Raw genomic sequence first — 22,778 nt, 5'->3', positions numbered from 1 at the left:
AACATAGAAACGCTGCTAAAAGCGGGAAGTTAATGGGGCCAGTTAGCATTATGAGAATGAGCCCATGCTATGCAGCTCATTGTTAGCCTTCCTTCACTGTTAGCCACGTTAGCGGTTTCTTTGATAATTACTTAACAATTCTTCTTTGACCCTCTGTATGAAAAACAGCCAGAACTGGTCTCAGATTAGTCTATCTTGTGCTACTTGTGCTGTGTGCATCAAAACACACAAACACACTCGCCTCACCTGTCTCTATCCAATCGGAAATCCAGAACAAATAGGTTAGGTGACAAAGAAGTAGCTGCAAAGTACACCTTCCTGGGGCCCAGACGAAGACTAGATGTGGATGGGGAAGGAATACCACTGCACAGTTTCCACTGAAAGACCAGGACTAGGTGGTCCAGGACCTGGGAAAGTACTGTATGGCTCAAATACAAAAATGATATGCCAGCAATCTAAGACTGATCCATGAGAAAGCTCTGAGTCCCCCTTTGGCTGCATCTTGGTTTGCACAATACTTCTGAATAGGTTTAGATAATCAGGCCCTGTGACTCTAATGGTGACTAAATTAATTTACATATGTACTCTTAAACAGGTACATATCACCATTGTGTAGTTTACCTGGTATTATGTGGATGTTTCAAAGTTCTTATAAACTTGTTTGCTTGGAAAATCACTTGGATTCATACCCACCAATCGGGGTAGAGCTTCCCAAGCTCTACTTCTTATTAGCTGTATTTTAAAGACAGAATAAATCACAGCTTTATGCTTTTGACAGTCTCACATGTGAAGGTATTAGTCTCTCTTTCTTTCTAATCTCTCTCTCTCAATCTCTCTCTCTCGCTCACTCACACACACACAAATACACCTGCGTTGCTTTCAGACTCCCGCAGGTGTTGATGTGTTACTCTTTTCATTGAGCCACATTAATTTAATCTATATTTAGCTACCATTCTGATGCTTCCATACCATCATGCTGATGTTAACTCTTTGCTTCCCAGACAGGCTTGCAATCCCATATTAAAATGATATCTAATCAATCAAACACATCAAGTGAAGGCTTTTAATGCAGTGTGGCAACATGTCAATACACTGTATATGCAGCAATCATGTTTGTAATAAAGGGTGTTATTGAAATGTTTTTGTTTTTTTGTTGTGCGTCTCCACAAAAATAACTTAATACAAATATCTAATCAGCCAATGACATGGCAGCAACTCAATGCATTTAGGCATGTAGACATGGTCAAGGTGACCCACTGAAGTTCAAACCGAGCATCATACTGGGGAAAGATGATTTAAGTGACTTTGAATGTGGCCACATGGTTGTTGATGCAAGATGGGCAGGTCTGAGTATTACAGAAACTACTGATCTACTGGGATTTTTACTTATATGCATCTCTGAAAAAAAGAAAAAATATCCATTGAGCGGCAGTTCTCTGGGTGAAAATGTCTTGTTGATCCCAGAGGTCAGTTTAGAATGACCAGACTAGTTTAACTGACAGGAGTGGAACCCAGTGTGAACTGCTGCTGCTGTAGCCCATCTGCTTCAATGTTTTGTGAATTCAGAGGTGCTCTTCTGCATAACCGGTTGTAATGAGTGGTTATTTGAGTTACTGTTGCTTTTTTATCAGCTCAATACGCACAGGCATCTGAGGCGACAACTTACATGTGCTCAACAAAATTGGACAACAGAAATTTGGCCTCACTGAGGGCTGATGAGTCTCGATTTCTACTACAACATAACAGGGTCCGAATTTGACACAGGGATAGTACGTAGGGACGTAGGGATAGTACAACATGACAGCATGGAACATCACGTTACAAAGCTCAAATCATCTCAAACTGGTTTTCTGAACATGACAATGAGTTCACTGTACTCAGATACCATGTCAATATGGAACAAAATCTCTGAGGAACATTCCCAGAACCTTGATGAATCTATGCCATGAAAAATAAAGGCATTTCTGAAGGCAAAAAAGGTTTATCCTGATGCTACCAAAGTGTACCTAAAGTTGCCAGTGAGTGTATACATATTATCTATTTATTTGCTCAAAGACTGATGGCTACATAATACCTTATGGCAATGGAAAAGGTCAACCTGCTTTACAGTGTTTGTACCCTACAAAAATATGCTTGCAAATAGGAAATACTTTTTCTTTGCCTTATTACATGGCAAAAATTTCATGAACTGAACTGACTTTAAAATTCATAACTTTGACTCTTTTAATCTCTTAAACTCCCGGCTTATCATTTAGATGTTAAGGCTTATTATTCTGTAACTACATTATGCAGAAACTAAATTGAAAGCAATATGAATGGTATGTAGTTAGAACAGGGAGGAATAAAATGTGAACTTGGACCCAAGGGGTGTGTCCCTTGAGTGTAAGGTGTTATTTACACCTAGTTCTACACAGAGAGCGAGAGCGAGAGAGAGAGAGAGAGAGAATATTCAACAGCAGTGAATATTAAGACTTAGTACACTCTACAGATCTAGTTCTGCCTGATATGCAGTCTTAAATGGTTTCTAAAATTCTAAAGTTACAAAGTAAAAAAACCCCAAAAACCAATCATGTTATTTCGAACATTTCCATCCTCTTCTCTCTTTTCCTAGCACACCTATAGATGGGACTCTGCATCTGAGCCTTTCTGTTTCAGCCCCACCCAATTAGATGTGGAATCCATAGCCTCATTAGATGCTCCAAGATCTCTTCCCCCTTCCAACACCATTCCCCATACACGCCCCCACCCCCACCCCCACCCCCCATTAACGAGGCACAGTCCGCTTACACTGAGCTCCCAATTACCCAGCAAAAGCGCGATCTCAAGGAGAGAACTGGGCTTGCGGGTTTGTTGGCGGATCTGCAAACGCCTTCCCCTGTGTGGGTTGTGGCACATCCTGTGGATATGGGTTAGGGGAGGAGTGAGAGGCCAGGAGGTTTGTGCAATGCAATCAGAGCATCTGCCATACAGTTTCGGAGCAGACCTACATCACAAGCTTCTGTATCTGGCTAGTGAATCAGCCCAATTCAAAACTAGTTTCTTCATTATAAATGGAAAACCATTTGTTATTGTTCTACATTGGAAGTGAAATACACTTTAATGGCCTGAATGGATTAAGTAGCTGATTATGATTTAAAAGAAGCTGATTACATTGGGCTGTTAATGCTGGGAAATGATTAACATGAATGATTAGGTTGTTAGGTTGATGTTGAATCCCACTCATTTGCACAGTGCACTGTTTGTGTATTTAATTATTGCATTAGATCACTGAATGCAGTAGCGCCACCATTATTTCTGAACGATCTTATCACTAATAATTACCACCCCCACAAATGCTACAAACAAAAGCTAAAAATGACTTAACAATTGTGATGAGAAATAATTCGCCACTTTTACTGCTTGATTTCATACCACATAAATGCCCGCACAAAAATGATTAAAGGAGACTAAAACAAAGGCAAAAAACATTTCTGTGATCTGAAAAAAACTGACATAAATAAACACATAGTATAGTCTTTCACACACTAAATAGTTTTTAACCAAAAATGTAATTACATTCATTTACTTGTTTGACTGAGTGTAGCCCAGGTTACTCTGAGCCATTCTGCTGCCACGTCAAAAAAAATATAACAAAGAACTTCATTTCCCACAATCCCCCTGCGTAAATGTTGGACGATAAGTTGCTCAGAGTTAACATCTTTACTGTATATATATATATATGTTAACATCTTTACTGTATATATACAGTTATATATGTTATTGCCCAAGAGTAACCTTGCCAGAACCAACACTGCCAGAACCAATTGTCAAATGTCAGTGCTGAAACCTTGAATAAAAGCTACATTAGCGTAGAGCGCTGTAGAATACAGCTAGTCACTTAACAAGACAGGTCAAGTGGCACAACTATAAAGTCTTCTTCCAGGTGCCTCTTTAATACTTTTCAAAGAGATGAGTCTTCTTTGCTAGTAAAAACGTGCCGGGAATATTTATAATCGTTCTATAAATGAATTGGTAGAGTTTGGTATTTATAATACGACTAAGTTACATATTGATTACATATTACAACTTAAAGCATAGTTGAGTATTTTGATTGTCCACCACAATACTATCGATTACACGGGCTAGATTCTCTTGAACTTTACACATACAGCAGACCACGCTGAGATACAAAAAGCACAGCTGGCTAACCTCTCAGGAAAATGAGTTACAAGCCGGTCACACACGTGCTTTTCGACATGGACGGGTTATTATTAGGTGGGTGAAGGTGTCCCTGTGATTTTGCGCACCCTTCTTGCAAATACCAGCGATAGCCATCTAGCACAGCTAACAGCTAAGCTAGTTTTCTCCAGAACTCATTTTAAACGTGAGACGGTTGTATGGATGTTGAAATCCATAGGTTAGGTAAATGGTTCCGCCTTAGCACACTCCTTGACTGAACTGGCTAGCTAACCTGTTTAGCTTTCTGTGCAGATACCGAGAGGCTGTACACCGTTTCCTTCCAGGAGATTTGTGACCGGTTCGGTAAGACATATACATGGGAAGTGAAGTCTTCAGTGATGGGAAAGAAGGCGCTGGATGCGGCTAGAGTCATTCGGGACTCTCTTGACTTACCCATGACTCCCGAGAAGCTCTTGGAGGACAGTAGAAAAATACAGGAGCGCATTTTCCCGTCTGCTTCCCTGATGCCAGGTAACGTCAAGTAGTGTTATTTGTTGGGGAACATTTTTGCACGTTTTGTATATCTATTTACCATGTACAACATCAGCAGCAACAAAACAAACAAACCGATGCATAACAAAAACAAGACAGCAGCAGCAACAAGCACCTCAAACCAATACTAGGAGGGTTTTTCTTTGTTGGAGGACATTTTGTTTATCTATCTACCATACACAACAACAGTAACATCAATAAACAAACAAACAACAACAACAACCCCAAACTAGTACTGTTAGGTTTTTTCCTGATTTGTTCTTTGTTAGCTATCTCCTGATTTTTACACAACTTTGTTATCAGGGTGTTATTGCTGTATCTGCTCTAGCTGTTTAATTCTGTGATGTCAGTTTCAGAAATCATGATACTTCAGTTTGAGATTACCCCAAGAATCATTTATTCGAAGGTCTGATAAAAGAAAAAAAAATTGTATGAAACCACTGTGAGAATTTAGTAGTACAGACAGTAGATAGCTTCAACTCCTGCACTGGCATTGCATTAGCATTATTCTTTCTCTGTATCTCATATATATCATTCTCCACTTGCCCTCTGATTTGTGTTTTCGCTTCAAGCTTGTGTCCTCCATCAGAGGCCTGGGAACTTGAGAGTCCTGCATAGTATCGTAACTGTTCCCAGGACAGCACTCTGGAATGAGACCTCAGGTGTTGTTCCTGGGATCTGTTGGAACTATTCTCCCAGTTTGGGGGTTCACAGCCCCTAGTGCTCCGATTACCACAGGAACCACAGTTGCCTTCACCCTCCACGTCTTTTCTAGCTCTTCCTTCAGCCCTTGGTATTTCTCGAGCTTCTTGCGTTTCTTTTTCCTGATGTTGCTATCACTCGGGATTGCCAAATCTATCACTACGGCCATCTTCTGCTACTTGTCCTCCACTACTATGACCAGTTGTTTAGCCATTACCATCTTGTCCGTCTGTATCTGGAAGTCCCACAGGATTTAGCACGGTTGTATTCTACCACCTTTGGGGGTGTCTTCCACATAGACCTTGGAACTAGCAGCCTGTACTCAGCACAGATGTTTCTGTACACTGCCAGCCACTTGGTTATGGTGTTCCATGTATGCCCTGCCTGCTACCATTTTGCAACCCGCTGCTATGTGCTGGATTGTCTCAGGGGCATCTTTGCACAGCTTGCATCTGGGATCCTGCATGGTTTGATATATCCCAGCCTCTACAGATCTCGTGTTCAGCGCCTTTTCCTGTGCTGCCATGATTAGGGCCTCTGGGCTGTTTTTCAGTTGAGCCTTTTCCAGCCATTGGTAGGATTTCTCCATATCAGCCACTTCCACTATCTGCTGATGGTACATACTGTGCAGGGGGTTTTCCTCCCATGATGGTCCCTGCTTTTCCTCATTTTCATCCTCCTCAGGTTTCTGCTGTCTGAAATATTTTATATATAAATTGTAACAAAAGCGCATGTACCTGATAAAAAATCTATAAAACCATTGTGAGAGTAGCAGTTGTAGTATAGACAGTAGCTTTCCATCTCCTGCTAGCACAAAAGAAAAAGATAGAGTGGTAGCCTAGGAACCGCGAGGCATCTGTAATAAGCATGTTTTTTTGTTTTTTGTTCAATTCTATACAATTAAATTATTTTCACATACCAATTACAGTACATCGGTGTAATTCTGCACAATGACCAACAAACCTTTCATTATAACTTAAAAATGCTGCTACTGCATATACCAGATAACATGGGTTAAGAAAAATCTGTTTGCAAGTGGAGATGCATATCTCTTTTTTTTTTTCAACTCTGTTACACTGAAGGTGAAAAAAACCTTTAGAGATGATGAATGAAAGTGAAATTAGCTGGATCAGAATGCTTGCTGAAATAAAGGTCACAGCAGTTGTTTGGTCTGCTGCCATTGGTTTCTTAATTGCCTCTTAACTAACATTTTGCAACATACTGCATGACCCAGTGTGGTTCCTGAGCATGAGCAACCATTCTGACCTTTTCATGTGGTTTGCATAAGCTAATTTTACCCTTATTCATCAAACAGGAATTGCACAGAACAAAGAGTGTGTCTCTTGTGATGAGGTAACAGCTGTCTAAAATTTTGGCTTTTAAAAACAAGCCATCTTGACCAGAGTTCAGCGTAATAAGATTTGGAGTCAAGGAGCTCTGTTAATTAGTGACGGTTCAAAGCGAAGTGTAAATTGAACTGTGTGCCATCTGTTAGGTCCCTTGGCTCAGTTGTAACAGTCTCCATTCTAACAGCCTCTTTTCGAACAGACTCTGTTCTAACAGTCATTCTGTTTCCCATCCTCAGGAGTGGAGAAGCTCGTCACCCATCTCCATAAGCACAACATTCCCATCGCCGTGGCTACCAGCTCAGCCGGGTTGACCTTTCAGTTGAAGACGAGTAACCACAAAGAGTTCTTCAGCCTCTTCAGTCATGTTGTCACTGGAGACGACCCAGAAGTGAAGAACGGCAAACCTGACCCAGACGTCTTCCTGGTTTGTGCCAGCAGATTTAACTCCCCAGCTAACCCGGAACAGGTATGAAAGTCATGACCTCCATCAAGGTTGCAAAAAAGAAATATTCTATTCTATTCTATTCTATTCTATTCTATTCTATTCCTGTTTTCCTGTTTTCATCTGCTCAGGTGAATATGTGTACCAGTTTTGTCTTCACTCCAGTGATTAAGAAATCCTTATCGTGATGGGTGAAGTACATTTAAAAAGTGGAAAGAAAAAACTTACATGACATCCCCATGTCCAAACTTAGGAGCATGGCAGAGTTTGGGGAAGAGCTCTCATGCGTCCTTGGTTTCTCCGTTGCCATGCGGGTGGAAGTGTTCAAACAAGAGCGAGTGAGGGGTGTTTAATTCAGGACGATGCGTGGGGAGCTGCTGAAGAATCCGTAGGAATGCCACGGCTCTGTTCCTCTCAAAGCCACTTATTTCCCTGTTTAATTGCCTTGTATGAAACACACAGAGAAAGCCTGACAGGAAAGAGCCATCTGTGGATGTGGATTTTCTAGACGCGCAGTTCAGCTTACAACGCTGTAAAACCCTGTTAAAAATGTGAAACGAGAAGAGAGATGGAGAGAAACAGTGGTGTTATTCCAACACTGCCTCTGCTTTGTTTATACTAATGACATTGTAGTAATACACAGAAGCCATACCACACCGTTTCACTATTCTAGCACCAGTTGCCTTTAACAGATTCTTGTCTCAGACTGTGTGATGTATCAGAAATTGGTTTGAGATCAGTGGGGAACGTAATGTCTGCCAGCACCTGGGTTTTGATGGTTTGGCTAACCACCTGGACTCTCATTTCCTTTAAACTACTCCAGAGCCTGATGGTGGTTTCGATATTGGTGAACCGTCCTTGCTCGTGACTGAAACTTCCGGAAAAATCTAGGAAGGAAGGCAGCCAGCCAGGTGTTGAATAGTGCGATAAAGAGTGGTGCTCCTCCCAACGAGATATGAAAGTGGTAAGGAGAGACAGAGTGAAAGAGTGAGCGAGGGGGAGAGTTGTTCAGAGGAAAAACAGATGACACTGTGTCACTTGCCTGCGTCTCCACGCGACACGGATGCTTGGACAGACAGAGAGCGAGAGGAGAAGAAACAAAGCGAAATGGTGAGGGTACAGGTAGGTGAGTAAGGGAGAGAATAAAAGAAAAAAGGTATTCAGAGGAAAGATGCGTGAGAGAGGGACAGGGAAGGATATGGGATTTCTTCTTTAAAAGTAGTCTGTGTGTCGCTGTGTGGCATTGGGTGGGTAGCGTGCATTAGAAGCTTCCAGTGGGATGCAGTAGTAATCAGAACATCGGAACACTTTCTGCTGAGATTCAGGAATTCTTGGTGTTCATGAAACATTTCTTCATCCACGTTATGGGGTGGGCAACTCCAGCAGACGTGTAGTGTTTCCTTCCTTTTACATCAGCACCTCAGTTCCTGAGAAACGCCGGTGGGATTGGGGGTGCGGGGGGATGCGGTGAGGGTCTTGTTTGCACTCACAACTGACGAACGATGACAAGTGGAATTGAAGCGGCAGAGAGACATAGAAGGCAGGCGTGCACGAGCAGGCGTGCACGAGCACTAATCACGACTCCTGCGCTGGCTGGCTGGAGCTAGTGCTGCTCCGCTGCTTTCCCATTGCTCAGTGAATTCTTTACCATTATTTATCAGGGCCCAGGGATCACTAGCTAGCACTATGCAGGAGTCTCGCTCGCTCTCTCTCTCTCCCCTTGCCATAAACACGATCTATCAGCTTACTGCTTCTATTAGCTAGCGATTAATGTGAAATTTTAAAATGATAATCCAGTTAACTAATTCACATTTATTTTATTTTTCTGCTGATTCGCGTACCCTCTGGTTATATTGGAGAATAGATAAAAATGAATTCTTTGTTCCCCAGTCTGTTTTTGCCATTTAGAAGTTCCTCTTTTGCTATAATTTGTGTGCATTTTATGGTTGCCTTTCTTTTATGTGAAGCTTCTTTTTTTTTTTCTGTCAAGTGCTGTTGTTTTGATCTATTAAAGTTTGGACAGGACAAGTTTACACCTGATGCCATACTACTAGCTCTTCTTGAAGGGCTTAAACCTCGGCATAAAGTCATTTAATTATTTATGCCAGCTCTGCTTTGAAATATTACCTAGCTTCAGGTACAGAGGTAAAGATGCTTCCTGCTGAAAGTGAGATGCACTCTAAAGGGGTTGCTTGCTTTCTTTTTCTAAAGTAAGCCAGTGAATTTGGTACCAGAGCAACTACTTGGCTGTTTTTCATAGACCACTAGTCCAGTATAGGTTTCCCTGGCCCTAATTATGAAATTCTGAATTATAGTACAAGGAAAATATATATTCATATAAGTTAAAAACATTAACTTTTTCAACGCGCAACTTCCCATGTCACATTACCATGCGTTTCCTTTGTTAAACCAGTTAAGGTCTGTACTTAATTTGCGTTATAGTTTCAAAATCATAGCAAAGAGACAGGTTTATTTCAGATTTATTTGTTATATCAGAGTTTCAGTGGGTCAAAAGTTTGCACTTCATTAGTATTTGGTGACATTGATTTCAAATCACCTTCCAGCAGCTACTCTCGATACCTTTCTTTGTCCCTTCCTTCTGACAGAAATGCTTACTCTGTTACTCCTACTTGCTCAGGTTTGTGGAACTCTTTGCTTGAATGTGATTTTATAATACAGTCCACAAACTTTCCATGGCAGAGGTTCCCAACTTAAGCAGCTTGCGTCCCACACAACTGACCACAAAAGGTCCTCCACGGCCTAGAGGATTTCACCATGCTGTTCATTTAAAATTCAAACACGGATAAAACAACAATTGGTGTAGCCTGTTGAATTTCCCTTGACCATATAATCAGACATTAACACTTCAGTGTCGTGTTTTTTTTTTTTATAATCCTTTTGCAACAGCCTTTCCAGTCACTGTGATGTAGGGCTTTCTTTGTGGATGTAGATACATTGGTACCTGATGCCTTCACCAGTTCCTTTGTGGTTCTGTTAGGATTCACTTTAACCTTTTGGACCAAAGTTCATTCAGCCCTAGTTATTTTTTGCTTCCTGCCTGAATGTGCAGTGTCTGTGTAGTTCCAAGATTTTTATGTATGTGTACAGTTATTTGTACAGATGCTTGTAGTACCTTCAGTTGTTTTGGAAATTGCTCATGAAGAGGAGCTGGATGTGTGGAGGTCTGCAGTTTTTCTTCTCAGGCCTTGTCGAAGTTATTTGCATTTTCCATTGATATCATTGGCTCTTAATGTGAAATCCCCGTTAACTCTTAATTATGAAAGTTTGGCAATCAGACAGTTTGCCAATCAGAAACCCCTAAAAGTCATATCAACGTCCTGAATTTTCCAGAATCTTTAGAGAGGCAACTTTGTGTATGTAAACTTTTGACCCAATGGAATTCAGGTATGGTGAATTAAAGCTGAAATAAATCTCTCTAATTGAAATTCAGTTGAAATAAATATTGCCCCAACAGGCTCACCTAAAGAGGTGTGTGTGTGTGTGTGTGTGTGTGTGTGTGTGTGTGTGTGTGTGTGTGTGTGTGTGTGTGTGTGTGTGTGTGTGTTAAACTGCAGTATATTACACCAGGTTTCCTGAGAGGAAAAAGGATGTTTTGAATAGAGGTCCTTCATCAGCTGTGCAAGCAAGCAAAGTGCTTCTGAAGTTCTAGAAGGTGAAACCCACATGTATATCATTTCCAAGTCACGTATCTCCTTTTTTGTGATGGAATAGGAGTGTGTTCTGACGTGGCCCTTGGCTACACAGGTTCAATAATACATGTAGGAACTTGTGCTTCAAAAGTGCTTCAGATCAAAATTTCATCTCTCACTATTACATGTCTTGGACAGGGTTGGTGAACGGCTTTCGCGCTCAGAAAAAACACCTTTCGTCGTGCTTTTCTTCGGAACGTTTTTTTTTTTTTTTGGGGGGGGGGGGTTTAACCAGATCTGGAACCAGCCTTAGTGTGTGCCCTAAAGCTGCCAGTTTTGTATTAGAAACATCAGCACTTGTACCAAGAGCAGAAAGTGCGGGCTCCAATTGTTCTATGCAGAGGAAGTGTGAGCAGGGGCTTCTGGTGGAGAATACCAAGCAGCCTGTATCCTGAGGCACAGGAGCAGCCGCACACAGGTGAGTAATGAAGGGATGCCCCATCATCTGTCTCCATTCACACCCCAGGCTAGGAAACGCCGAGAGGAACGGGGCACTCTTCACTCTTCAGAGCCGGCCCGTAACACCCCAGAGGGAGCCGGCCCCTTACAGGAGGGGTGGGCTCGGCCTCGGATCGACGAGATGAGACGGAGAGCACGAGCCAGTGCCTCGGACGCGGAGGGGAGCCACATTCCACTGCTGTCGCTCGTAACGACGGGGAAGCACATTCCGCCACCATCTGTCATAATGGCAGTACAGTAATGTGGAACGGTTGAGAGAGCGAGACATAGCCCATGTAGTAGCCCATGTCTCTTTTCTTTGATTAACGAGCAGCACGGTGCCCATCCGTCAGGTGACATTTTTTGTCATTACTGATTTGGAAGCAGAGTCTCTCAATATCTGCAGGCTTTGTGACTTGATTGTGGTTGGGCTGCTGATAGCCTATAGTGGAGTTCATAGAGTAACTCCACCTTTGAGAATAGGAGGTAAAGTTAACCTGTGTTTCTGGTCTGTTAAGAGCTAATTGCCAAAGAGATCCAGCCAGTTTTACCAATTCTGAGAGAAGTTTGAAACTTGGATTAACTTGCTTACTTTGAGTTTATCTTAAAGTTTAGGAAACACTTAATATCATGCGCTAATTTGGTTTATAAAAGAATGCACTGGTTCTTTAGATTCTGCTCTCAAATGCGAAGAATACAGAATTTACAAACTTTCCGAATGTTTTGCTTGACTGAATTCTAAAAACATTGTAAAATATAATGGCACCTGCTGGTGATTACTATTTTTGCTTTTTAAAAAATCAAATCAAACAAACGGGGTATTTGCCTTTAGTTTGCTTTATTGCATCGAAGCACGAAATTACTGTGGAGTTGGACCAAGGAACAAGAAACTGAAGTAGTTTGATTGCTGACTGGTCTGCAGTTTGTCCGATCAGATTCTGATGCTTTCTACAGTGTGGCTCAGTCTTTCAGATATAGTATTGGGTCAGAAGTTCATGTGCGTGCTCGCGCGTGTACATGTGCATGTGTGCTTGTTTGTGCAGTGGCGCAGTCTCAGTATAGGGATTTTAATTTTTTTAACTTTACAGCTCAAATCCCCATTGAGCACTTTATCAAACCACCAGCTCTGAGTGGGGAGTCTTTATAGAGAGAGCTGTTAAATTTGAAACCTTGAAAAGTATGTGGGCTGCAGAATTTGTGTGTGTGTGTGTGTGTGTGTCCACAACTTTATTGAGGAGCTCTGCGGTATTGATCATTCTCCTAACCCCATCTGGGGAAAGGCCATGCGGGCACTGGGAAATGAGATATGAAATTAAGGATTAAGTCAAATTTATCATCAAATGACAGAACCCGTATGCCAAATGCTTGTTTTTTTTTTCTTCTTTTTTTTACTCCTCCTTTTTATTAAACTTTTTGAGTACTTTTAAAGATGACTTCTTTAAAATCCACTTTTTGGTTCTTTATCTAACATGGAGCAGCATAGAAGGGTGACAACAGATGACCGAATTTCTCTGAACACTCTGAAAATGTGAGAATTCTTCGGATTGTTAAGAAAGGCAGAGATGCCAGTTGTTCAGCCGAATGAGCTGTCTTGTTCATGGACCGTTCTAGAGCCTGTTCCATGTTGGAGACATATTGGATTTATTTAGAGCCCATGTAGCTAAGGCACCACTGTTCTGCACTGCAACCAACCCATAAGCTATGATCCATGTCTGTCGAATTTGCACTGCCACTTGATAAATCGTTTCTTTACCTAGCCATAATGTATTGGCCGGCCCATTCTCCTCTTTGGAGACTCAAGGCCGATTTAAGCCCGTCCGTGTAAGATTGCGTCTGTGTCTGGATGGCAATCCAGGGAAAATGGATCCCCTTCACCTCCACCTGTCAATCTGCCTGTTCTCTCTGCTTCAGCCTGAATGGCTGGTCTTCCCTTGACCAGGCTTCTGGTTGATTTCCCCAGATCTGCTGGAGATGGCCCTTAGAGAAAGAGATTGAAGCTATGATGAACAGAGATTAGTTTGGACCTCATTTAGCTTCTGAGCTCACTGTGTTACTGCACAATGGCCAATCACAGACGTTCCGGGGGGGGGGGGGGGGGGGGGGTTAGAGCGTTGTCCCCCTTAATATAGCATTTTATACAGAACTATAGATTTTTAAATACTATAATGTGCATTGAAAGAACCTGTGCTATGGATGCAAAATTCATTTTTACGTTTCAAAAGATTGCATCCTCCCCTTCATATGCCTCAAAGCGGCTTGATCCACTGTCCACTATCCCTGAACAACGACCCCCCCCCCCCCACATTGGCGCTTGGTACGAGTGCCTGTGGCGCTAGGAAGCGTGTCAGTGGTGGCTGACCTCCAGTAAGTAGCTGCTTTGCAAAGGTTGACTTGTGTCAGACATTTTTCTTTACTCCTACTATGGAGTTGAACACAGTAACCAGACTGCATGTTGTTCGCGCCATTACCTCGCGGCTGAGTCTTGTGTGTTACTGTGGCTGTCATATTGGTACAGGGCAGCTGTTTCTCCTAATGCATGTCTAGTGAGGCAGGAGGTGCACGCGTGCATACAAGGACTTTTCAAGGAATGTTACAAATGCTGTATGTGTATTTCTGATCAAGGATACTTGGTTTTCATACCAAAACACTTTTATCTTTTAACGATGGTGATGGTAATGCTAAAATGTTTTAGATGAACTTACCCCATGTACATTCATATAGCAGTACTTTTGGCAACACGTCTGGGATCCCCTTCAGGAATTACTCTTGAGAGTTTTCTGAGGTTTTTTTTGTCTTCAAGAGTGAAATGAAATATCTGCCCATGATGATGGCCATCATCTCATGTGTCACAGCCTAAATAAAATGGTCTGTGTGAAAAGTTGGAAGCTTATTCCTCTCTCTCTCTCTCTCTCTCTCTTTCGCTCTCCCCATTGTTGCAATAGTTCTGATAATAAACCACTCCCCACTGCCCTTAGCCTTACTGATTGTTAGAAAGATGTAGCCTGCAATCTGTCATTGTCTTGAGAATAGCTTTAACAACCCTCCCCATGGGCACACACACGCACACGCACACACACACACAGGCAGCAACAGACATATACTGAGCATACCAGTATACCATATAAACAGACACATATATGCATGTCACACACACAAGGTCCGCCCACTTTACATTTGTGTGTTTATTTTTCCCCTTGTCCTGATTGGCTCTGTTTTGTGAGCAGTGGGAGTGTAACAGCCAGGAGCGTCCCTGTGCTTCCCAGCACATCATTTCTGCAGCCACCTAAACATTTCCTGTGTGGTATTTGCGTGTCAGCGAGCGAGCGTGTTCCTGGCAAAGTTATACAAGTGACCCTTCCTCCTGTGGTTCTGCTCTTAGCTGTGTCTTATTTGGGCAGCGCGCTGTTCCAGGAAGTAATTAACAGTACAGCGAGGTGTGGCAGACCCTGTGATTGTCCTCAGTGTCAGACGCTATTTATATTAATTTGACTGATGGATATAATTTTTAACATCTTAAGCAGAGTTCTGATGCATTTATTAAGTGTGTGTGTATGCACGTATGTGCATGTGTGTGTGCATATGTATGCATGCGTGCGTGTGTATCCATCCCCCAGGGCTACATTATACAGTGCTCTATATTAGGGTTTGTGCCATGTTTCTTAGGCTTGTCTTCCCTGGCTTGCTCTGACAGGAATAGGTAATTTTAATGAGATTTTGCCTCTGCCTGTCAGAGCTCCCTCACTGCTCGGGCTTTTTCATGGTCCTGCACACGTGTGTAGAGCTTCACTGTGTGTTTTTGTGATTGTGCGTTCATATGCGAGAACGTGTGCTTGCGAGCATGCACATGCACGCGCACATAAGCGCACACGCGTAGGATTTTGCCGGTGCGGTGTGATCATGGTACAAGTTATGGGACTGTGCTGCGGTCATCTGGCTCATGACATTTTCCCAGAGTGCTGGTCCACAGATGGGCTCTGATGTGTCAGGTCACGTCAGCGGTGCATGTTAAGCGTTGTGTGTGTGTGTGTGTGTGTGGGTGTGGGTGGGTGTGGGTGTGTGTGGGTGGGTGGGTGGAGTCTGGTCATGCCCAGATCAAGTGCTAAATGTCAGCCTCGAAGTGTGTCAAACTGCTTATTATAATAGTCATCCTCTGTACTGGTTTCCAAGCATTTGGCCTGAACGTAAATGGCAAGTGAACACAATGCATCATCTGGTGATGGCAACTTTGCATCCAGAGAGATTTTATTCATTGTTGTATTGGGAGATTTTGAAAGAAACACTACACTCTGTGTTGCTGTCTCTTTGACTTTGTCCTTCGACTTTGTCAAACCTTTGTCAGTGGAAGCTGTCTCATCTCCTTACAAACTTGCTTCAACTTGCCTTTTACCTCTAGTGGTTTTACATGGTTAGATTGCAGCCCACGATCTACCCAGTACAGCAATTATGTTTGACTTCTAGAACTTTCTGTGAATTGTCCTTTAAATGGCTTCTGGCTCTGACAGGAATTGGTACTCAATTTCCATAATGCGTTCTAAAAATCTGTCCTTAATGACAAATTGAGTTTTTCCTCAGTAGCGTCAGCCTGTGTAATCACACTGGAAAAGAAACTGTAGGAGTGTTTGTTTGCAACTGATCGGGTGCTCTGCAACCCCCCCACACGCATGTGTACACACTCCATCAAAAAAAATGTAAAAATTATTTTTATTTTTTTTTTTACTTCTGCTCAGTAGCGTCAGCGTGATGCAGCAATGCAAACTGTGTCTGTCTGCCCACTCATGTTACTCACTGTCACCGAATAATCGCCCATGTGCTTTTGGATGTGCACACACAGATAAAGGTAGGAAATCCTTCCTCGCGAGTTTCAGAGGTGTTTCAGGAAAGTTGTAGCTCAGTACATGCAGCAGCAGACAGCCTGGTGAACATGACCCAGCATAAACAGGCTTTTCAGAAAGGCTTCATCGGTCAATCATTGGACTACGGTTCGCCTGAGTGTTTTAAGCATTTTAAGTACGAGAAGCAGGTTTTGTTGCAGTTTTTTATCTGGTTAGCAGTTCTCCATGTCATGCTATGGACCACTTCATCATATATGATTATTTAACTTTAATAATAATATTTAAGAACTTTTAAGAATTCACTGTTGACCAATCCTATTATTGAAGCTTTGGTTGTTAAAGCTGTAATGATGGTCCCAGTTATCTCTGAAGCCCTGGCTTGGGGTGAGGCACCTCTCAAAGGGCCAAGTGACTCTCAATTAGTGGCCTTCACATGAACTTCCCTGTCTTTTGCCTTCTCGGCTGCCAGTGTGATTGACAGGCATTCAGCGACTGCCTCATGCAGCAGGAATGAGTAATTACCGTCTGTCTCTGGCGTGAGGTGTACCAGACCTTCGCTAATCCGACAAGAGAGATGCCCCCCCCTCCCCCGCACCCCCTCCCTCCCGGCTGATGGCGATGTAGCTGCTATTCTACTCTATGCTTTTGTGTTCTGCTCCCCCGAAGCTTCCGCTCTCTCAATGCAAGACTCTCTGATTAGGGGTCATTTACGGGGCTCTTTTGCTTAATTGCGGTTTTTAATTGTGGCCCTCGACGCAAGGGACTTGGCTAAGCCTTCCACTCTGAAGTGCCCAACGTTTCCGCTGGTCTTTGTGTGTGTGTGTGTGTGTGTGTGTGTGTGTGTGTGTGTGTGTGTGTGTGTGTGTGTGTGTGTGTGTGTGTGTGTGTGTGTGTGTGTGTGTTCTCCACCATGCAACAGGCTAAGGGACATCACGCAAGTCAATTAAGTCCATTCACAGAGAAGTCAAGTAGGGTTTTGTTCTTTTGCTTACGGCAAGAGGAGCAGGTGGAATGCGAGCGCAGTTCCCGATGCTCTTTGGCCAACGGTTTACTCCTTTCTTTCATGTGCCAGTAGTCATTAAAATCCCTCCGTATGAAATAAAAAATTAAAAATCTTTTGGTCAAATTTTGTGTGCGGTGTCCAGTGAGGAGTGCGTATCGGTTTCACTAGTCATGGGGCTACATAAATTACACCCTGAATCAGATATTGACCATGCACAGCTGGGCTTTGGAAATGTTAGCTGAGTGGTGACTGGTTGTAGAGGAGCCCTGCCTGAAGCCCTTGCTTGGAACCCGTTTACGCGAGGAGTGTGAGAGCAAGAAACAGGAAGTGGTCATGGATGAACACTGAGGCTTGATTCAGATGACGTGGTCAGGTTCAACATAAGCGCTCAGCTTTCATACAGGGACTAGCTCCTGCAGTCTTTTCAAGAGCTGCTTTTACTGAAGGTCGATATTATGAATGTAGAAACTTCTCACGATTTTATATAGTTCCAAAGTTTATCTGCCATAACTTTGCTGCTCTTGACACACCTTCACTTACATCCTTCAGGTGTCCTAACCTTTATTTTAATTTACTTTAATCTTTTACTTCTTACTTCTTAGTGGGGTATCTAAAACTCTGCTAGGTAATTCCATCTATTTCCTGGACGGTGCACGGCTTGGAACTGGATTGGGTTCCTGACACACCACAGCAGTGCAGTCCATGGTGGACGTGTTGTCTGTCTGTCACATGTCACGGTTCTTTCTTCCACAGTGCCTGGTGTTTGAGGATGCTCCCAACGGGGTCGGGGCGGGCCGGGCCGCCGGCATGCAGGTGGTCATGATCCCGGACCAGAACCTGGACCGAGGCCTCACCCAGGAGGCCACGCTGGTACTGGAGAGCATGGAGGACTTCAGGCCTGAGATTTTTGGGCTCCCAGCCTACGATTAGACTCCTTCTTTCTGCCTTACTTGGTCCAAGATTATTTCCACGTTAGGCGTTTAATCGAAAGAATGCATAGCGTTGTTAAAATGTTCAGTCACACAGTCCTTTTTTTCCAGTCAGTCCCCTCCTGGAATCAGGGGACAAGACAAGCATGGCGGGTCGGTGTTATGATGCTTTGCAGGTAATTTGATTGAATACTGACTTAATCTTGTTGGTGCAATCAAAAGGCTCAACCTCTCAGCACACCCGTTATACCCTCACTGCTGATGGCATGAACAGCAACCAAGCTCATTTTGATTCTGCTGCTCAATTAGGCCCAGTCAAGCCATTAATCCACACTGACGGTTGTTGTTTGTTCTTTTTTCCACATTATCCAATTAGTCGCAGTAATGATTTATTTCTATATTTAACAGAATGATGATGTATTGTCCAAATGCTGTGTAAATTTGTGAATCCTGGGAGATTTTAATAAAGACTTTGATTTAACTTTTTGAAACTTCACATTTCTGCCCATTTAGTCTCTTCTCCCCCTGTATATGACAATGTAGCAGTCCTAGTTTTGAGACCTGCAGATTTCAGTATACTACCTTTCACTTTTACCACGACCACCACACAGACACCCAGAGAGGCTTATTAAAAAGGCGAAGACATTTTGAAGATTGAACCATGCAAAGTAATCGAGTAATAAGGGATCTGGGAAGGCAGGCATCTTTCAGCTCTTAGCCAAGCGCACCTGCTCTGTGCCAGGGTTAGTGCCGTGCCTGCTCCTCTCCCCTCGGTCCCGCCCGATGCGGCGGCAAGCTCAACCTCGAAGCTTTTCTCTTCATGAAAGCCCTCGGTGACGAGGCAGATTTCCAACGGTGTTCTCATTCCCATCTCTGTGTCGGCTCTGGGCCTTTCATCCTTAAGGGGGTAAAGGTGAAGGTGAGGCTGGGTGGATGAGGGGTAGGTGTAAGGTTAAGGTGTGGGGAGTTATCCGTTTATGCTTGAGCACTGCAATGAGCTGGTATGAACAATAAATATGTGTTACTGAATAAACAACACTTGTTACACAAAGTGGTGTGTGTGTGTGTGTGTGTGTGTGTGTGTGTGTGTGTGTGTGTGTGTGTGTGTGTGTGTGTGTGTGTGTGTGTGTGTGTGTGTGTGTGTGTGTGTGTGTGTGTGTGTTTATATGAGACGAAGAGAAGGGAGCCTAGCAGGTGGTATGAACCGAAGCCCAAGCGTGGGTGAGCCCCTAAAACAACACAATGAAGATCTCACATCCTCATCCTCTTTCTTGTCCTTTTTTCTCTTTAATTTAGAAACGTGCAAATTAATGTCGCACTTTTTCGATTGCTGGCTTTTTTAGCGAAAGTAACACCTGCGCTAACACCATGCTATTAGTGACTAATGTCTCATACACCTTGGTGTATGTAGGCACTTCTCATCTGAAAATCACAATCGCATCGCACGGCCTACTCTGTACTGTATGTATTAATATTTTTATTTTCAAACACAAAACTCATCAAACTAATTGCATTAAAAAAAAAATCAGAAGACCAGTATTAAAGCTTTATGTTGGATTGCAGAGATCCAATAATGTGTGTGCAATTAATAACAGAAATGTGTTGCTTATGTACTGGCCTAGAGAGAGTGGTGAGGTGAATTTGCCCCCTGGTCAGCCCATGGGCTCCATCCACACTGTGAAACCTGACAGAGCTCTGGAGTGGCTGGGCCCAACTTGGCACTGGTAATGAGATGCGGCATCGGACCTTTTCGATTGGTCAGGAAGGGCAGCCCATTTGTAGCCTAGCTGCATCCTCCAGACCACCTGAACGCCACTGGCAATTCCAGCGGGCAGGTCTTTGGGGAGCGTGGGGGGGTTGAAAAAGAGGGCAGCAGACGACTGAGGGAAGAGACAATGTGAGAGAGGGAGAGGGAGCGAGAAAGATGTGTAAGAGGTGAAGATAAATTGAATGTGGTGTGGAGAGTGGAAGAAAGAGTGCCTTAAAAGTATGGCGGTTGACAGAGAGCTGAGTTGGGTGAGCTTCCTGAAGATGATGTGGGGTGGGAGCAGGGGATTCGAGAGTAAACGAGGTATTAGACCACAGAAGGATGGAAGGACAGCAGCTGAGAGAGGAGCAGGAGCAGTGCAGAAATGTCGTGGGCGAAAACTGATGGGCTGAGAAAAAGATGGGGCAGGAGGGCAAGAACAGGAGTGTGTGTGTGTGTGGGGGGGGTGGTGTTGGGGGTGCAAAGAGGTTTAGAAAATAGCAGCAATAAGAAGTCAGTGAGGACAGCACGCTCACACACACACACACACACACACAAACATTCTCCTTATTCAGGCAGAACCCAGATAGGCAAACAGAATCCGAGGGAACACAATTCATCCTCTATGTCAGTCTTCTCTGCCGGGATTTTATCAGGCCTTGGAAAAACTGGCCCCCTTAACAGACATAGAGTATGCAAGGTCTCTTGGTATGGGCGACCTGATTTCCAACATAAAAGCCCTTTTCTTACGCTCCGCCACCACGGCTCAACAAGAAAGCAGCTCATCTGATAACGATGACGGCCCTCCGGGTTTTAAGCAAAGCCATTCTCCGACGCTGACTTTTAATGTGTCATTAGAGCTCGGTGTGGAATAAAGAATAAAGGAGCCTTGGCTGTTTGGGAATATGTAATCAGCGTCTTTGTGTAGAGATTATCACAGGACTCTGAGGAAAAAGGGCAGTGATTTCTAAAACAGTGGTAATATACTTCTGGTCTCGCTGAGCTGGTCAGTACTGCTTGACTGATTAGACATCACATTGGGACGTGTGTATGTGTTGGTTCATGTAACACCCCAAAGAATCGGTTTCACTGGCATTGTTTGGTAGAGGCCCAGTTGTACCATCAAAGAAAAGCAGCCAGCCATTTTTGTATTCTTGAAATCAGCCAACTAAATATGTAAATGAGCCTGCCTTCACCTAGTGCTTCATTTGCAATAGGAATAAACAGACAAAAAGCCATTGAAATGTGAGAAGAATGTACAGAGACAATGTGAGTGGCGTTGGAACATAGAGCCTCTGAAACAAACAACCTGCAGCGGAAAGATCCCAGGAAGAGCGAAAAGAAAGAAAACGATAATAACAAAAGACAGAAGGAAACAAAGGGCGTCGTGTTTTTAGAAACTGCGCCGCCTATCTCCGGGACGCAGCCGGCGGGGTGGAGGGGTGGGGGGGGGCGCACATGCGGGACCGCCACGATCCGACGGGAGCGACTTTCCCGTCACGCGGCTGTCCGTCTGACGCCGCGGGATGTCCCGTCGTATCGTCTCCAGACCCCGGTGTGCTGAGACTCCAAAGTGAAGAGGTGAGATAAGGACAGAGTCCTGAGCTGAGATGTTCTGTCTTTTTATTTGTTTTGTGTCGGAGAGGAGAATGGTCTGTGCAGCATCTGACACGACCTTGCTGAATGACCTATTCAGTACAAACTTGATAGGAAAGAAAAAATTCTTTTATAAAGGCTTGTGGGAGCCTACAAATGAAAGATTACATGGAGAATAGAGGATAAACAGTAAATAGAGGAGCAATAGTAGGAGCACCAATGTTGCTGCACACACACACACACCAGTGATGAGGCGTCATAACTTTATTGTGCTATGGATGCTGAATAATATAAAATACTGTTCGATCTATTACATCTTATAGTAATTAGAAACTGTTCTGAAACTGTTCTGCTTATATATTTCTAATGATCTTGGGACATAAAGCAAATTCACTGTTATTCAGTAATTTGGCTTGACTGTCCTTGAGCTTGAAATAAAGCTAAATGCTTCTCATGTTGTAAACACCTGACCTTTTTTTCAGCTTTTCTTTGCAAAGGACATTGAGCTTAGTAGTGATGAAGCCTTATGAAATGTGCAGCTCTGAAACTCCAGTATGGGCCATGGACTTCCAGGCCACCATGAAAGCATTCTGTCCTGCCAGAGGAATCACTAAATAATGTATGGAGGGTTTGGCTCTCGAGTGGGTGGTAGCTTTTGAGACCCAGAACAATTAACAGGCATTTATTTTGGGCCATAAAAAAGTGCTGTGTTGCCTAAGCAGTGGGTGGGCACTTCAGGGAGAACGAGCCCTCCGTTTACGGAGAATGAGCCCGCCTTTTATGGACTTTGAACATCGTGCGGAGAGCATCTTGCCTGTGCGCAGAGCACAGTTGCTGTTGGGCTTTCCAGAAAAGGGAACAAAAGTGTGTGGTTCATAGGTTGAACTCAGAATGCCATGTACGCTCACTCTCTCTCTCTCTCTCTCTCTCTCTCTCTCTCTCTCTCTCTCTCTCTCTCTCTCTCTTTCTCACGCACACACTTCACACTTCATTACACATTTTGCTTTGTCTGACTCTGTCTCACACTTCACTACCTCCTCTCACACTCACTCACTCTTTCTTTCTCTCTGTTTCCCTCTCAACTGCCTTTACACACAAGCCAAACACGCCTTCCAGCATCAGAGAATACCATATTAGCAGCAATGAAACCCAATGTAATATGAATGCAGTGAGTGAACTCTACCCATCTTCAGAGTACTGGCTGCGCAGTTAAGCATTCTGAGGTCTCCATTAAAAAAAAACATCCCTGGTAACCATCACCACCACCTACACCTCACATCAAGACTGCTACATCCATCTCTTGATTTGCTGTATCTCTGT

At 43.5% G+C, this 22,778-nt stretch overlaps 1 protein-coding gene across 2 annotated transcripts; it reads left to right on the top strand.

Annotated features, from left to right (window-relative positions):
- The first annotated feature begins 4,096 nt into the window (after positions 1-4,096).
- Positions 4,097-18,611, top strand: pudp (pseudouridine 5'-phosphatase). Of its 2 annotated transcripts, XR_014118283.1 has the most exons (5): positions 4,097-4,254; positions 4,471-4,689; positions 6,998-7,227; positions 10,779-10,876; positions 17,940-18,075. XR_014118283.1 is itself a non-coding variant. In XM_027008728.3 (4 exons), the coding sequence occupies exons 1-4, from the start codon at positions 4,200-4,202 to the stop codon at positions 18,114-18,116; spliced, it is 681 nt and encodes a 226-aa protein (XP_026864529.1). In that variant the 5' UTR covers positions 4,097-4,199; the 3' UTR covers positions 18,117-18,611. The 2 variants fall into 2 exon arrangements, 1 of the variants encoding a protein (XP_026864529.1); XM_027008728.3 differs by lacking the exon at positions 10,779-10,876 and having other exon boundaries at positions 17,940-18,611.
- Positions 18,612-22,778: the final 4,167 nt, after the last annotated feature.

This window comes from Electrophorus electricus, chromosome 18 (genome assembly GCF_041902795.1).
Source record: "Electrophorus electricus isolate QZ-2024a chromosome 18, ASM4190279v1, whole genome shotgun sequence".
Classification (NCBI taxonomy): domain Eukaryota; kingdom Metazoa; phylum Chordata; class Actinopteri; order Gymnotiformes; family Gymnotidae; genus Electrophorus; species Electrophorus electricus.
Note: the sequence above shows the minus strand (reverse complement) of the source record. Positions and strands in the feature narration are given on the sequence as shown.

Coding starts and splice junctions, on each gene's coding strand:
- pudp (XM_027008728.3), top strand. CDS start 4,200: ATGAGTTACAAGCCGGTCACACACGTGCTTTTCGACATGGACGGGTTA. Junction 4,690..6,997: donor GTCTGCTTCCCTGATGCCAG/GTAACGTCAAGT, acceptor TCCCATCCTCAG/GAGTGGAGAAGCTCGTCACC. Junction 7,228..17,939: donor CCCCAGCTAACCCGGAACAG/GTATGAAAGTCA, acceptor TTTCTTCCACAG/TGCCTGGTGTTTGAGGATGC.